This window comes from Acomys russatus, chromosome 31 (genome assembly GCF_903995435.1).
Source record: "Acomys russatus chromosome 31, mAcoRus1.1, whole genome shotgun sequence".
Classification (NCBI taxonomy): Eukaryota; Metazoa; Chordata; class Mammalia; order Rodentia; family Muridae; genus Acomys; species Acomys russatus.
In genome coordinates, this window is record NC_067167.1 from 11,541,796 (window position 1) to 11,556,066 (window position 14,271).

General features: G+C 47.2%; 1 protein-coding gene across 1 annotated transcript in view; it reads right to left on the reverse strand.

The window, feature by feature from the left end:
* Positions 1–13,067, reverse strand: part of Dram1 (DNA damage regulated autophagy modulator 1) — a 34,462-nt gene extending 21,395 nt beyond the window's left edge. Inside the window, exons 1-2 of the mRNA XM_051172637.1 lie at positions 12,780–13,067; positions 1,088–1,155 (exon numbers count right to left, since the gene is read on the reverse strand). Coding sequence (XP_051028594.1) covers positions 1,088–1,155; positions 12,780–12,910 — 199 coding nt within the window. The 5' untranslated portion in view covers positions 12,911–13,067. The remainder of the gene's footprint in view (positions 1–1,087; positions 1,156–12,779) is intronic.
* Between the last annotated feature and the right edge of the window lie 1,204 nt (positions 13,068–14,271).

Genomic DNA, 14,271 nt, shown 5'->3' on the forward strand with positions numbered 1-14,271 from the left:
CACTGACACACGCATGTTTGTATATACATACAAACAGTAAAAAAATGAACCACTGCTACATGCATGTTTGTATATACATACGAATATTAAAAAATAAATCATTGACACATGTATATTTGTGAATGCCCACTCACATAAATAATAAAAAATAAATTTTATTGGTTTCATTTTTGTTTCTTGAGACAAGGTTTCCCTATGTAGCTCTGCCTATCTTGGAACTCACTCTGTAGACTAAGCTGGCCTGGAACTTAGAGACAGACACCAGCCTCTGACTCACGAGTGCTTGGATTAAAGGCATGTGCCACCACCGCCTGGTATAAAAATAAATATTAGATAAAATTTAAAAAATGTAACTCCATTTCAGAAATTTGGGATTTAAAAGTACCTCTTCACAGTTGAGTGGAGGGTGGGGTCTGACTTTCACAGGAACTCTGGTGCCCCATATTTGACCACGTCCCCTGGATGGAGAGGCCTGGTGGCACTCAGAGGAAGGATAGCAGGCTACCAAGAAGAGACTTGATACCCTATGAGCATATACAGGGGGAGGAGGTCTCCCTCAATCACAGTCATAGGGGAGGGGAGTAGGGGGAAAGTGCAAGGGAGGGAGGAGTGGAAGGATATAAGAGATGGGATAACAATTGAGATGTAATATGAATAAATTATACACACACACACACACACACACACCTCTTACAAAGTCTGTCTCAGATACTCAGATACTAGGTAAGGATAGTTCTAAAAGGAGGCCATACACAATTGTGGATTTTTTTTTTTTTTAACATGGCTTAGCTTCTCAAAGTAGTGCAAAATTCTAGTAATAGAGATTGTGCTATTTTTTGGTTTGGTTTGATTTAGTTTTTCAAGGCAGGGTTTCTCTGTGTCATCGCCCTGGCTGCCCTGGTCTCTATTTGTAGACCAGGTTGGCCTAGAACTCACAGAGATCCCCCTGCCTCAAGTGCTGGGATTACAGGTGTGCGCCACCACACCCTGCCCTGGTTGTGCTTTTTTCTTAAGTACACAAACTACAGGTGGCATTTCATTTCACTCAAGGTTGTAAATTCCTCATCTATGATAATCACGTACTCACCAAGAAATGCAGAGAAGTTTATCATGAACCCAAAGATCCCACTCTCTGGAGGCGTCGTTCCTGTGTCACTGAGAGAGAAAATAAAATATCTGAATTATTTCAAAAGGAATCTCAATTCCAAGCCCTGGGCAGATAACTGGTCCGTTTTATATTGCTCTTCCTGAGGTTTCAGACTTTGAGTTTCAACAGTATGACCTGAATTCATCCTAAAGTGTTTTTGTTTGGGCTCTGAAGAAACCTAAAATTGGTTTTTCTACCATAAAAGATTTAGCCAGGCTTGGTGGCACACTCCTATAAATACCAGCACTCAGGAGGTGGAGGCAGGCAGATCTTTTTGAATTCGAGGCTAGCTTGGTCTACAGAGCGAGTCCAGGCAGCCAAGGCTATGACACAGAGAAACCCTGTCTCAAAAAAAAAAAAAAATTTACATTTACATCAGTAAAGTGCTTGTTGCACAAAGCATGAGGCTTTGAGTTCAATCACCAGCACCCACATGAAAAATCTAGATGTGGTATCTCACACTTGTAAGGGACTCACCAGTTGTCCAGCCAGCCTGGCTGATTGGTGAGACACTATGTGATCTGAATGAAAATGGAAAACAAAAAAAAAAAAAAAAAAAAAAAAGAAAAAAGAAAAAGAAAAAAAGAAAAAGAAAATGGACCCCATAGGCTCATGGGGAGTGGCCCTATCAGGAGGCGTGGCCTTGGAGGAGGCGTGGCCTTGTCGGAGGAGGAGGTGTGTCACAGGAGGTGGGCTTTGAGGTTTCAGAAACTCAACAGAGGCCCAATGGCTTACTCTTCCTTTCTGCTGATCCAGTTGTAGAACTCTCAGCTCCTTCTCCAGCACCGTGTCTGCCTGCATGCCACCATGCTTCCCACCATGCCGATAATGAACTGAACCTCTGAACTGTAAGCCAGCTCCAATTAAGTGTTTTCCTTTATAAGAGTTACGGTGCTCATGGTGTCTCTTCACAATAAAAACCCTGAGACAAAGATCTTGCCATGATTGGGAAGCAGAGGCAGGCGGGTCGCTGTGAGTTCGAGGCCAGCCTGGTCTACAAAGCGAGTCCAGGACAGCCAAGGCTACACAGACAGACCCTGTCTCGAAAAGCAAAAAAAAGAGCTTGCCATGCCATGAGCGATTGAATTTGTGAGTTTGTCCTCCAGCTTCCACAAGTATGTGCACACACAGGCAGGCAACACACACCTGTGCTCACACATACGTGAAGACACTCTGTACACACTGATAAAAGCTAGAAGGTGTTTACATCAAAAGCATGATTGTTTCCCAAACAACCCGACTCGAGAAGCTCAGTGTGTGTTGGTTCTCAATGAAGAATTGAGTGTGGTGATTTTGAAAATAAAAGCCACTGAAAAAAATGTGCTTGAAAATTCTGATTGAAGCCGGGCATGGTGGCGCACGCCTTTAATCCCAGCACTCGGGAGGCAGAGGCAGGCGGATCGCTGTGAGTTCGAGGCCAGCCTGGTCTACAGAATGAGTCCAGGACAGCCAAGGTTACACAGAGAAACCCTGTCTCAAAAAACCCAAAAACAAAAATTAAAAAAAAAAAAAAAAAAAGAAAATTCTGATTGAGATAATAAGTGCACATAAATGTGCCATTTTAATCTTTAATGACTGGATTTATGCACAATATAATAATAAGAGCTGAGTGATGATTTTTGATCATTTCTAAGTACTTCTGAAAAACCCCCACCTGAAGGGAGCCTCATTCATAGTTGTCCTCAACTGCAAGCAACCTTCAGGGCAAGAGGGAAAAAAAAGGAATCTTAGGTGTAGTCTTTCAGTTACTGAGATGGCTCAGAAAGCAGTGCTAAGACCTGGGAGCAGGGCTCAGTATCACAGTGCCTAGCATGCAGCTCCAGTCGGAGAAAGTATATGGCATGTTCTCTTTTCTTTTCATTGGTGCCAGCCTACAAAATGCCTGGCTGCCCACAGGCTGCCTTTCTGGTTTACCAATGTTGGGACAAAGGTGATCAGAACACGAAACAACCTGCACTGGTTCGGAGTACACCCACTTTTAAAACAGCTCTGAAATGTATATGTTGAAAATGGATCCCATTGAAAAGACACACTTCCACCCATGTGGAAAATTCCACAAGAAGCCTGCCTCTGCAGGCAGAAAGCAGGAACCTCTGAGCTTTGCCAACATTTAACATTTAAAGGGGATGTAAGGAGGGTGGGGTGGCTCCTAACTAGCACCTAGATTCCCCACTGTTTCCATTACTGTGGGAGCCTGATAAGGAGGAAACATCCCCAACTCCCCAGTTCCTACAGTTCCTACACTCAAGGAGAGCTGAAAAAAGCTACCCATGTGCAAAGTGCGCTTTCCAGCCCAGGGCGGAGTGCGCCAGGGGAAGAGATGAGAACCAGGAACAGAATAATGACAGAGACAGCCTGAGCCCTAGGGCAGCAGGTTTTCCAGATGATTAGGGGTGAAAGAACGTCACACCTTCCTGCCTGCCTCCACCTTAGGGTGTAAAAAAAGCAACCACCAATAAGGATCCTCACAGTGTTTGGCACTCATCCACCACCTACATGGGACAGGAGCTAAGGCAGTGTGTGTGTGTGTCTGTGTGTGTGTGTGTGTTTGTGTATATGTGTGTTTGTGTCTGTGTGTGAATGTGTGTGTGAGTGTGTGTGTTTGTGTCTGTGTGTGAGTGTGTGTGTGTGAGTGTTTAGAAAGGGAAGGAAATGGCATAATGGGTTGATGATCTTCAGTTAAGTATGTGGTTGGGAGTTAAAAGCATTCTGAAAGGTCGTGAGAAAACAACTAGACTTGGGCAATTGTCTATTGATGGCAGACCAAGACATGTCAAAAGCCTGCATGTATAGACAGTCTATATGGCATCGGACATGTGACCTAAAAGCTCAGAAGTTTGGAGTGCCATTTTATTCCTGTTTATGTATTTCAAACCATTAAGTATGATGTGGCTCATGGGTGGAGTGCGTGTCTCAATTGGGCAATAAAAAAACAGACGAACAAACAATTCGCTCCAGGCAGGGCATAAGGCACCCTGTAAATAACATTTATTTACAGATGTGTTTATTGAATGAATCACTTTTACTCCCTACCCCCAGAAAGACTAATCAAGACTTGGCACACACCTGTAATCCTAGCACTTGGGAGGCTTAGGCAAGCTATGAGTTCAAGACCAGCTTGGGCTAAATAGCAAGAACTTGAAAAAGAAGAAAAAGACCTAATATATAATATTTATTGAACATTAACTATCCACCAGACATGGTTTTGTGGGGGGTTTTGTTTTGTTTTGGGGGGGTGTTTTTTTGTTTTGGTTTTTTGTTTGTTTGTGTGTTTGTTGAGACAGGGTTGCTCTGTATAGACTTGGCTGTCTTGGACTCACTTTGTAGACCAGGCTGGCTTCGAACTCACACTGATCCACCTGCCTCTGCCTCCCAAGTGCTAGGATTAAAGGCGTGGGCCACCATTGCCCGGGAGGTTTAGAAATTGTTGAAGCCATCATACACACGGTAATTTCAAAACTAGCTGTTCCTGGGAAATCAATTCGGACCTCATTTCCTGAGTTTACACTTATGTAAATTAAGCCAACTTTAGAAATTTCCAAGAAATTTGAGGAGCGCGCTCCAAACTAAATCTTTGCCAAGGCAGTGAATAATCACTTAATACTGGAACAGTGCAAACAACACATGCCTGATCGTGCATGACTTTCCCCAAGCCTGGTCAAATGATGGTCCTTGTCACCAGATATGTGAGATTTCCCATCCCTGAGGCCAGGGGTATGACCTATGGGGCGGGGGGAGGCGGGAGGGGGACTGTAGATGCTGAGCACAAGATGTAACATTTTAGACCGGGCGTGGTGGTACACGCCTCTAATCCCAGCACTCAGGAGGTAGAGGCGTGAGTTTGAGGCCAGCCTGGTCTACAAAGAAGTCCAGAACAGCCAAGGCTACACAGAGAGACCTTGTCTAAAAAAAAAGAAAAAAGAAAAAAAAGATGTAACAGAACGCCAGGTTCAGTGAGAGACGTCTCAATGGAAGAAGGCCTTTAGGTTCATACACACCTCATTCACTTGCATATACAACATACACAATAAATAAGTAAACAAATATAAAAATAAAGGCACTGGGTGACTGTGTATGACAGTACGCGCCTGCAGATCCCAACTTAAGGAGCCCAAAGCAGCAGGGTCAAGGGTTCGAGGTCAGCCTAGGGAATTAACAAGAATTCTGTCTCCTTCCAAAAAGTCAAAACGCCCTGCCAGGTCGAGGGTTGGGTTGACTGTTAACTTGCAAACCTAAGTTCGCAATCTCAACTTGAAAACAAGAGAGCTACACTCCGAAGTCCTCTTCAGATTTTGGTCTCTCAAGAACTCGTTAAAGAACCACGGCCGTCAGCCAAACTCCTCAACGATGGCTCCGGAAGAGCCTGCAAGACCCTCCAAGGACAGCCAGCATAGGACACTATGCTTGCACATGAATAGGGAAATGCTTAAGGAAATGTAACAGAGCAGATGATTCCCAGCTGTGTTCATTGAGATTAGATAGTTCTAGATGTTCCGCCTGGCTGGCTTCCCACTTACGCAGCGTTGGGCAAGTTACTTTTTAAAGAATTTTCCTTTTCTTTTTCTTGTTTTCGGTTTTGTTTTGTTTTTTGGTTTTTTTTTTGGCTTTTTGAGACAGGGTCTCTCTGTGTAGCCTTGGCTGTCCTAGACTTGCTTTGTAGACCAGGCTGTCTTTGAACTCACAGCGATCCGTCTGCCTCTGCCTCCCGAGTGCTGGGATTAAAGGCATGCGCCACCATGCCCGGCATCTTTTTTTTTTTTTAAAGGTAGCAATACTAACTACTTTGTATTGAGTCTTGTTTTTAAGCAGGGTCTCCTTCTAGCACGCTGGCTTACATGGACTTCACTATGTAGACTAGGCCAGCCTTGAATTTAGAGCAACCCACCTCCCCCTGCCTCTCAAGGGCTGAGATTTTTAAGTACAAGCTACGATTCTCATCATCATTTTTTTTCCCTTAGGACAAGCTCTTACTATGTAGGCCAGGCTGGCCTCATATTCACTGAGATCCACCTGCCCCCATTCCCACCCCCAGTGCTGTGATTAAAGAAGTGTACCAGCCACCACGCCTGGCTATAAAGTGTCTTAATTCACCCAGTTTTCTGCCACTGTTTACTGGACAGAAATTATGGCCATCAGGAGCAAAACAGGTGGTCAAAGCCCACATAGTCTGCCAAGCAATCCCACACTCCCCATTAAAGTAAGGTGGGCATACTTACTACAAGCCATGACCCAGAATTAACAAAACTATTAGAGTGTAGGATCACATGTCAGATACAAGCACACTTCCAAGGAAGGTTTAAGAGGGCAGCCTAGTCGGGTAGTTGTGGCACACGCCTGTAATCCTAGCACTGGAGGCAGAGGCAGGCAGGTCATTGTGAGTTCAAAGTCAGTTTGGTCTACAGAGTGAGTCCAGGACTTCTAGGGCTAAACCAGAGAAACCCTGCCTCGAAGCGCCACCCCGCCCCCCACAAAAAGAAGGGCACCCTGAATATTATGGATGAAAGTCCATAAGGATACACTGATGCCAACCAGAGAGCCTGGAGGAAGAAAGAGACATCCAAATTAAGCACAGTTAATTGTACTTGAGAATGTGAGTGTGGCCTAAGGTTGTCTTTTTTGTTGTTGTTGCTGTTTTGCTTTTAGAGATAGGGTTTCTCTGTGTAGCCTTGGCTGTCCGGGACTCCCTTTGCAGAACAGGCTGTGCTCAAACTCAGAGATCTACCTACCTCTGCTGGGATTAAAGGCGTGCACCACCACACCCCGCATGAGGTTGGCTTTTATTGTTCTTGTGTTTGATGCCCTTGCATTAATGGGTGCATGATGCACACACACACCACACACACACACACACACACCACACACACACATACCAGACACACACACACACACACCACACACACACACATACCAGACACACACACACATACCACACACACATACCAGACACACACACACACTACACACACATACACACACACATACACACACACCACACACACATACACACACACACACACACACACCACACACACACATACCAGACACACACATACACCACACACACACACATACACACACACACACACACATACCACACACACATACCAGACACACACACACACTACACACACATACACACACACCACACACACACATACACACACACCACACACACATACACACCCACACACACACACCACACACACACATACCAGACACACACACACACCACACACACACCACACACACATACACACACACCACACACACACATACACACACACCACACACACACCACACACACACACCACACACACACACACACACACACACACACACACACACACACACACCACACACACACATACACACACACCACACACACACACCACTTTTAGGGGAAGGGAACCACTTAGTACTCCAACTTCTTAAATGTACCAGGCGTCTGAGTCTATGTTTTTAATTTTACCATAGGATAGAGAACCTATTCAAAATATTGAAAACATGAGCAGGGCATGGTGGCGCATGGCTTTAATCCCAGCACACGGGAGGCAAAGGCAGGCTATGAGCATATGCTGTGTGCAGAGGTGGCACCGCCAAGCACCATTTGCTTTTTTTTTTTTTTTTTTTTTTTGGTTTTTTGAGACAAGGTTTCTCTGTGTAGCCTTGGCTGTCCTGGACTCACTCTGTAGACCAGGCTGGCCTTGAACTCACAGTGATCCACCTGCCTCTGCCTCCCGAGTGCTGGGATTAAAGGCGTGCACCACCACTCCCGGCCCTTCATAGATTTTTTTACTCAAGTCCTTCAATAAAATTTAAAATCAAGGGCTGGGGAGAAGGGTTCAATGGTTAAAAACACTGCTCTTCCAGAGGGCCAGGTGTTTGACTCTCAGCACACAGAGGCCTGCTCACAACCACCTGTAACTCCAATCAGACACCTCTCTCCAGCATCCAGGGGCACCAGGCACACACATGGTGCACAGACATACGTACATGCAGGCAAAACACCCATTCACATGAAAAAAAAATTTTTTTTTCAAGACAAGCTTTCTCTGTGTAGCCCTGGCCTCACTTTGTAGACCAGGCTAGACTCTGAAAATTTACAATTAATTTACATTCCAAGGAGCAATGTATGGTCTGTCCTGGCCCCTACCCTCTCCCTGCCCCAAACCTCGAAGACAGTGTTATCAAATGAAAAACAGCATCAGTGAATTCCAGCTGGAATGATTTCTGTGTGTAAATTTGAGTATCACTCCATGTCTCAGAATCATCTGAACATCTAAGCAACATATCAAAGAAAAAGGAGGCCTATTATCCAAGCACTTGAGAGGGAGCAGGAAGGTAAACCGTTCAAAGTCATCCTTGGCTTCATATCCAGTTTGAAGTCACCCTGATCTACTCAAGACTTGATTGTAGAAAAGCCCACAGGATCACAAAGAGAAGTCATCTAATAAGGAAGCTAACCTTAAGGTCACCCTGGAAAATGGTTTCCCCTCTTATTTCATAAATGTGCTAAAAATACCAGACCACCACCAAAATGGCCCAACAGTGAAGGGAACTCATCGGGAGGGACTAAGCATCAACAACCAAACGCCTGATTGACTGGTCTTGCCCTACAGAGATCCACCATGACCTGGGTAAACAGACTGTGGCTGTGGCGCAGGGCGGGGATGGGGGGGATGAGGGGATGGGGGGTGGGGGGAATGGCAGTGTCCACATGGGACACTGGGAATCAGAGCAAGTGGGGGGACTGGAGACTAGTGGGACTGGTTCATCGGTTAAAAGCACTTCCAGAGGTCCTGCGTTCAATTCCCAGCAACCACATGGTGGCTCACAACCATCTACAATGGGATCCAATGCCCTCTTCTGGCATGCAGGTGCACATGCAGGCAGAACACTCAGATACATAAAAAAATAAACAAATCTTTTAAAAAAACAAGCAAACATGGGAGGCTGGAAGATAATAGGCAGTCACTCTTGTTGTTGTTGTTGCTGTTGTTGTTGTTGTTTTGAGACAGGGTTTCTCTGTGTAGTCCTGGCTGTCCTGGACTTGCTTTGTAGACCTAGGCAGTCACTCTCGCCGCTGGCCTCCACCCCACTTTCAGAGCTTTCATGGCTCTTAGATTCGCTAGAAGGCAGTGGGTGCTAGGGTGAGTAATGCACTGGGACAGCACATGGGAGTGGTCTCTGACACCGTCAAGCAATAGGACCACAGCTGTGGTTGCCACTCAGTAGCCGGAAGAAACACCTTGGAGACCCACAGGCCCCTAAACCACATATGTGAACCAGGCATATTAAAACGGCAAGCACAAGGCCTCCAAGATGTTTCAGTGGGCCAAAACACTTCCTGCCAAGTCTGAGTTTGAACCCCGGAAGCCACACAGCACAAGTAGAGAACTGACTCCAACCAACTGACTCCTCTTGTGTCTACTTGTATGCCTTGGAACGCATGTGTGCACAAATATACACATGCATTACACAGACTGGTTATAGGAACCCAAGAGTGGGAGGATGTAATTTAAAAAAAAAAAATTTTTTTTTGAGACAGGGTTTCTCTGTGTAGCCTTGGCTGTCCTGGACTAACTTTGTAGACCAGCCTGGCCTCCAACTCACAGAGATCCTCCTGCCTCTGCCTCCCGAGAGCTGGGATTAAAGGCGTGCACCACCGCCACCCAGCATAATTTTAAATCTCGAGCTACCCTTTCAGGAATTATTAGGACAAGCTTTGCTAGCCAGATGTGGTGGCACACACCTGTAGTCCCAGCACTCAGGGAGACAGAGGTCCCCTGTGAGTTTGAGGTCAGCCTGGTCTACAAAGCAAGTCCAGGACAGCCAGGGTTACACAGAGAAACCCTGTCTCAAAAAAAAAAAAAAAGAAAGAAAGAAAAAGAAAAAGAAAAAAAGGACAAGCTTTGCTAAGATGACACATAAAGAAAGTAGAAAAATCTAGGCAGCCAGTGTGAAAACTGTGAAGAGGTGTACATGTGTCTACAACATGGGAAGGAGGGCTACAGGCATCGCCTAGTGGGAGAGCGCTTGATGTGTGTTACAAGGTTCCAGCCCCAGCACCAAAAGCAACAACAAAAATGAAGAGGACGGACTCAGGAGTTGAACGGTTTTTCACCCCAGTTTCTTGGGGGGGCTTGAGTCAGGAGGATGGAGACACCAGCATGGACTGGGGGGTGGGGGAGGAGAAGGGGTGGGGCTGAGATGACCAGATTCAAAAAAGAAAAAGGGTGGAAGAGAGGTGGTTACAAATGGTGACTCGGGGTTGTCACTCAGGAAGCCAAAACATGAGAAATGCCATAAGGATGAAGTTAGTCTGACTTCCAGAGAGAGAGAGAGAGAGACCCTGACTCACAAAAGCAAGCCAAGACAGACAGAAAGGAGTGTCTGTGTGACTAGAAGAAGCACAGAGAGCACAGAGTACAGGGAAGAGGGGAGGGGAGGAGAGGAGAGGGGAAGAGGGGGAGGGGAAGAGATCCACTGAGATAAATAGTAAACTGAGAGGGCAGTTGATTTTTGATTGTTTTGTTTTGATACAGGGTTTCTCCGTGTAGCCCTGGCTGTCCTGGAACTCCCTCTGTAGACCAGTTTCTCCAGGAACTCAGAGATCCACCTGCCTCTGCCTCCAGAGTGCTGGGACTAAAGGCGCTCGCCACTGATCCCACATCACTTCCCAATGTGTAGCTTACGCCAGTGTCTGGCCCTTATGTCAAAGGCTTAAGAGACAGTCCAATGCCTCCACTCCTAGAAAGAGAGTACACAGACAACCCCAAACTCCACGCACACTTGGGCAATCATATGTTTGACTTGGCTTATGGTTCCTAGCCATGAGGGTTCCTGTCCTGTGACGCGGAAGTCTCAAAGCCTTCCTCGTTAATGTGTAAGCCCCTTCCTTGGAGTGTCTGTGATTTTAGCCTCTCACAAGTGTTGCTCCAATTGGGTTATCTCCCATCTGAGGGTCACTTTAAGGTAACGCCAATCATAACCACATCAGACACAAAAGATCCCAGCTTTGCCTCTGACAGCCTGGTCAATCCGTACCACCTACTAGCTGGGAACGATCCTCAGATGCAGAGAAAACACAGTTATTATCTTCTCATTAGGGTAGGCAAGGGTAACAGAGTGTATCTTGATTCAGACAGGAGAGAAGAGAGACAGATGCTGGCCCCTGGGACTGAGGTGTGCCCTGAAAAACCATGTCAAGGTATTTTCAGGGACAAGAAGCCAGCTGTTAAAAGTCTTCCCCAAAGGACAAGCTACCCCGTCTCTAAATACATAGACATTAAAGAGGATCAAGCTGTTGTCTCTGCCATGAATAAAGTGACCCTGGGAAGGGCAGAGATTAAGTAGGAAACAGAAAGTAGTAAAACAGCCCAAGAAATGTCACAGTTTTTGACAACTTGAAGGCTCTGACTTTAGACATACCAGGTCCAGAGGAGTCTGAGGCAGGTCCATTCTTAATTTGATTCCGGAGGCTCTGGTAGCAGCTTGTGCTGTTGACACAAGGCAGCCCAACCAGGATGTGAATTCTGTTATTGTCTTTTGGTAGCTTTCACATCAATTCCCTACTGATGTATCTTCATTGGTTTAAACCTCCATTTTTTTTTCTTTCTTTCCTTCTCTCTTTCTTTCTGGGATGTGTGTGTGTGTGTGTGTGTGTGTGTGTGTGTGTGTGTGTGTGTGTTTTCCTTTTTTTATTTTTATAGATTTATTTATTACTATGTATACAGTACTCTGCCTGCATATATATTTGCAGGCCAGAGGAGGGCATCAGATCACATTATAGATGGTTGTGAGCCGCCATGTGGTAACTGGGAATTGAACTCAGGACCTTAACCGCTGAGCCATCTCTCCAGCCCAGTGTGTGTGGTTTTTCAAGACTGGATTTCTCTGTGTAGCCTTGGCTGTCCTGGACTCACTTTGTAGACTAGGCTGGCCTCGAACACACAAAGATCCGTCTGTCTCCAGAGTGCTGGGATTAAAGGCGCATGCCACCGTGCCCAGTTTAAACCTCCACTGTTCTTTTTTGTTTGTTTGTTTGTTTTTTCATTGAAAATAATCTTAGCTGTTGAGGAGTGAGTCCCGCTGTAGTGGTGAAGGCCTTTACTCCCTGCACTAGGGAAGCAGTGAGTTCGAGGCCAGCCTACAAGTTCAGGCCAGCCAAGGCTAGGTCGTGAGATGTAGCCTTAGAGACAGAAGGAATGTGACAGAGGGAAGGAGTGGGGCCAGGAGTTGTTGCGAAGTGGAAGAGAAACAGGTGAGCAGTTTGGCACATGGTTGGCATCCGTTAGGAACTCTCCTTGTCTCAGTGTCACCAAAGAAGGCTTGTCCCAAGATTTTATCCCATACTTCAGGTCTAAAAGTGCCGCAGGCTGTCTGGCGCCCCCCCCCCCCCCCCCCAATGCTGCTCTGTGCACTGTTTCTTGTAAAGGCAGAACCGACACGTGCTCCAAGCCTCTCTATACATGCCAGGGATGACAGAGATAATCTCTCATTGTCACACCTTGCCCCCACCTCAAGAAGACCGTACTCTGTCTAGCCTGGACGCCTTCCCTCCTTCTCAGTATCGCAGTCCCATGCACTCGATCTGCTCCCCTCGTCCCTGACGCCCCTGCTTGCCTCTCACCTGATGTAGGGGAGAAAGGGATTGACGTGGCCAGAGAGCACCGCGACCACGTAGGAGATGATGAAGGCTGCGGAGGACCAAGTCACCAGCAGGAATGGGACGAAGGCCATTCCCCTGAGGAAGCACAGCATCGCGGTGAGAGGGCGCTGCGCTTGTAGGGCTGCAAAGCTGGCTTGCTGCGGGCTGCCTGGAGGCGGTGGCCACGACACAGCTAACGTGCGCGCGGCGGGAAGGTGGCTCCGGGACAGCCCGGGCAGGCCCAGCCCCGGAGGGAGGGAAACGCTCAGAAGCCAGAGGGCGGAGTGCAGACAGGCAGCTGGGTGGGTGGGGCGCGGGCCGTCGGGCTTGTTGCGAAACCGGTGAAGTCATAAAGCCGCAGCCTGGTCCCGAGCGCCGGGCCACCTCCCCGCCCACGCCACGCCGGACCACTCAGCTTCCTTTCGATTTTGCTTGGGACAGCTTTTGCTTGGGGTGCAGCGGAAGACTCCGGAGCCCGCGAGGCTGGCCAGCTCTTGCGCAAGCCTTGCTGGGTTAGCCTGAATCCCAGCAACTCATTCCCTCTGGCAGGGAGGGGAGGAGGTTACCCTTGAGCCTCTTTCCAGCACCCCCTGGGTCTGCCCACCAGTGATGCCCACCTGATCAGGTCACACGCTGTGGGTGCAGGGGTTCAGTGATGTTTGTGACACTGGGCATGGATGTGACATATGCCTGGTGATCAGCACCGGGAAACCCAAATCGCCTAAGCTTGATAGTACAGGTCAGTCTGTCATGGTTTGGTTACTAAGGAAGCTGAGGCACCAGAATCAAAAGTTCAAGGCCTGCCTGGGCAGCTTATTGAGACGGTCTCTAAAGGGCTGGGGATGTAGCTCGGCGGTAGAGCACTTGCCTAGCACTGGTTCAGTCCCTCAGCATGACAAGTGACAGGAAGGGTTGGATCCAGTGGACCAGCCTAGACTGCCCAGGTTACTACCTACGGTTCTACTCCGAGTATTTCTTTCCTAACTGTAAAACAAGATGACCAGAGCCGGGCGTGGTGGCGCATGCCTTTAATCCCAGCACTCGGGAGGCAGAGGCAGGCGGATCGCTGTGAGTTCGAGGCCAGCCTGGTCTACAAAGTGAGTCCAGGATGGCCAAGGCTACACAGAGAAACCCTGTCTCGGAAAAAAAAAAAAAAGTGAAATAAGGGCTGGAGAGGTGGCTCAGAGGTTAAGAGCACTGTCTGTTCTTCCAGAGGTCCTGAGTTCAATTCCCAGCAACCACATGGTGGCTCACAACCATCTACAATGTAATCTGGTGTCTCCTGGTGCACAGGTGTTACACACAGACAGAACACGTATACATAACAAATAAATAAATCTTTTTTTAAAAAAGCGAAATAAACCAGATCAGAGCTGGGGACCTAAAACCAGGACTCAGATGAAAGTCAAGAGAAGTCTTGAGACAACAGAATTTTCCAGAGGAAATCTGGGCATGAATACAGGACCTCCTGCCA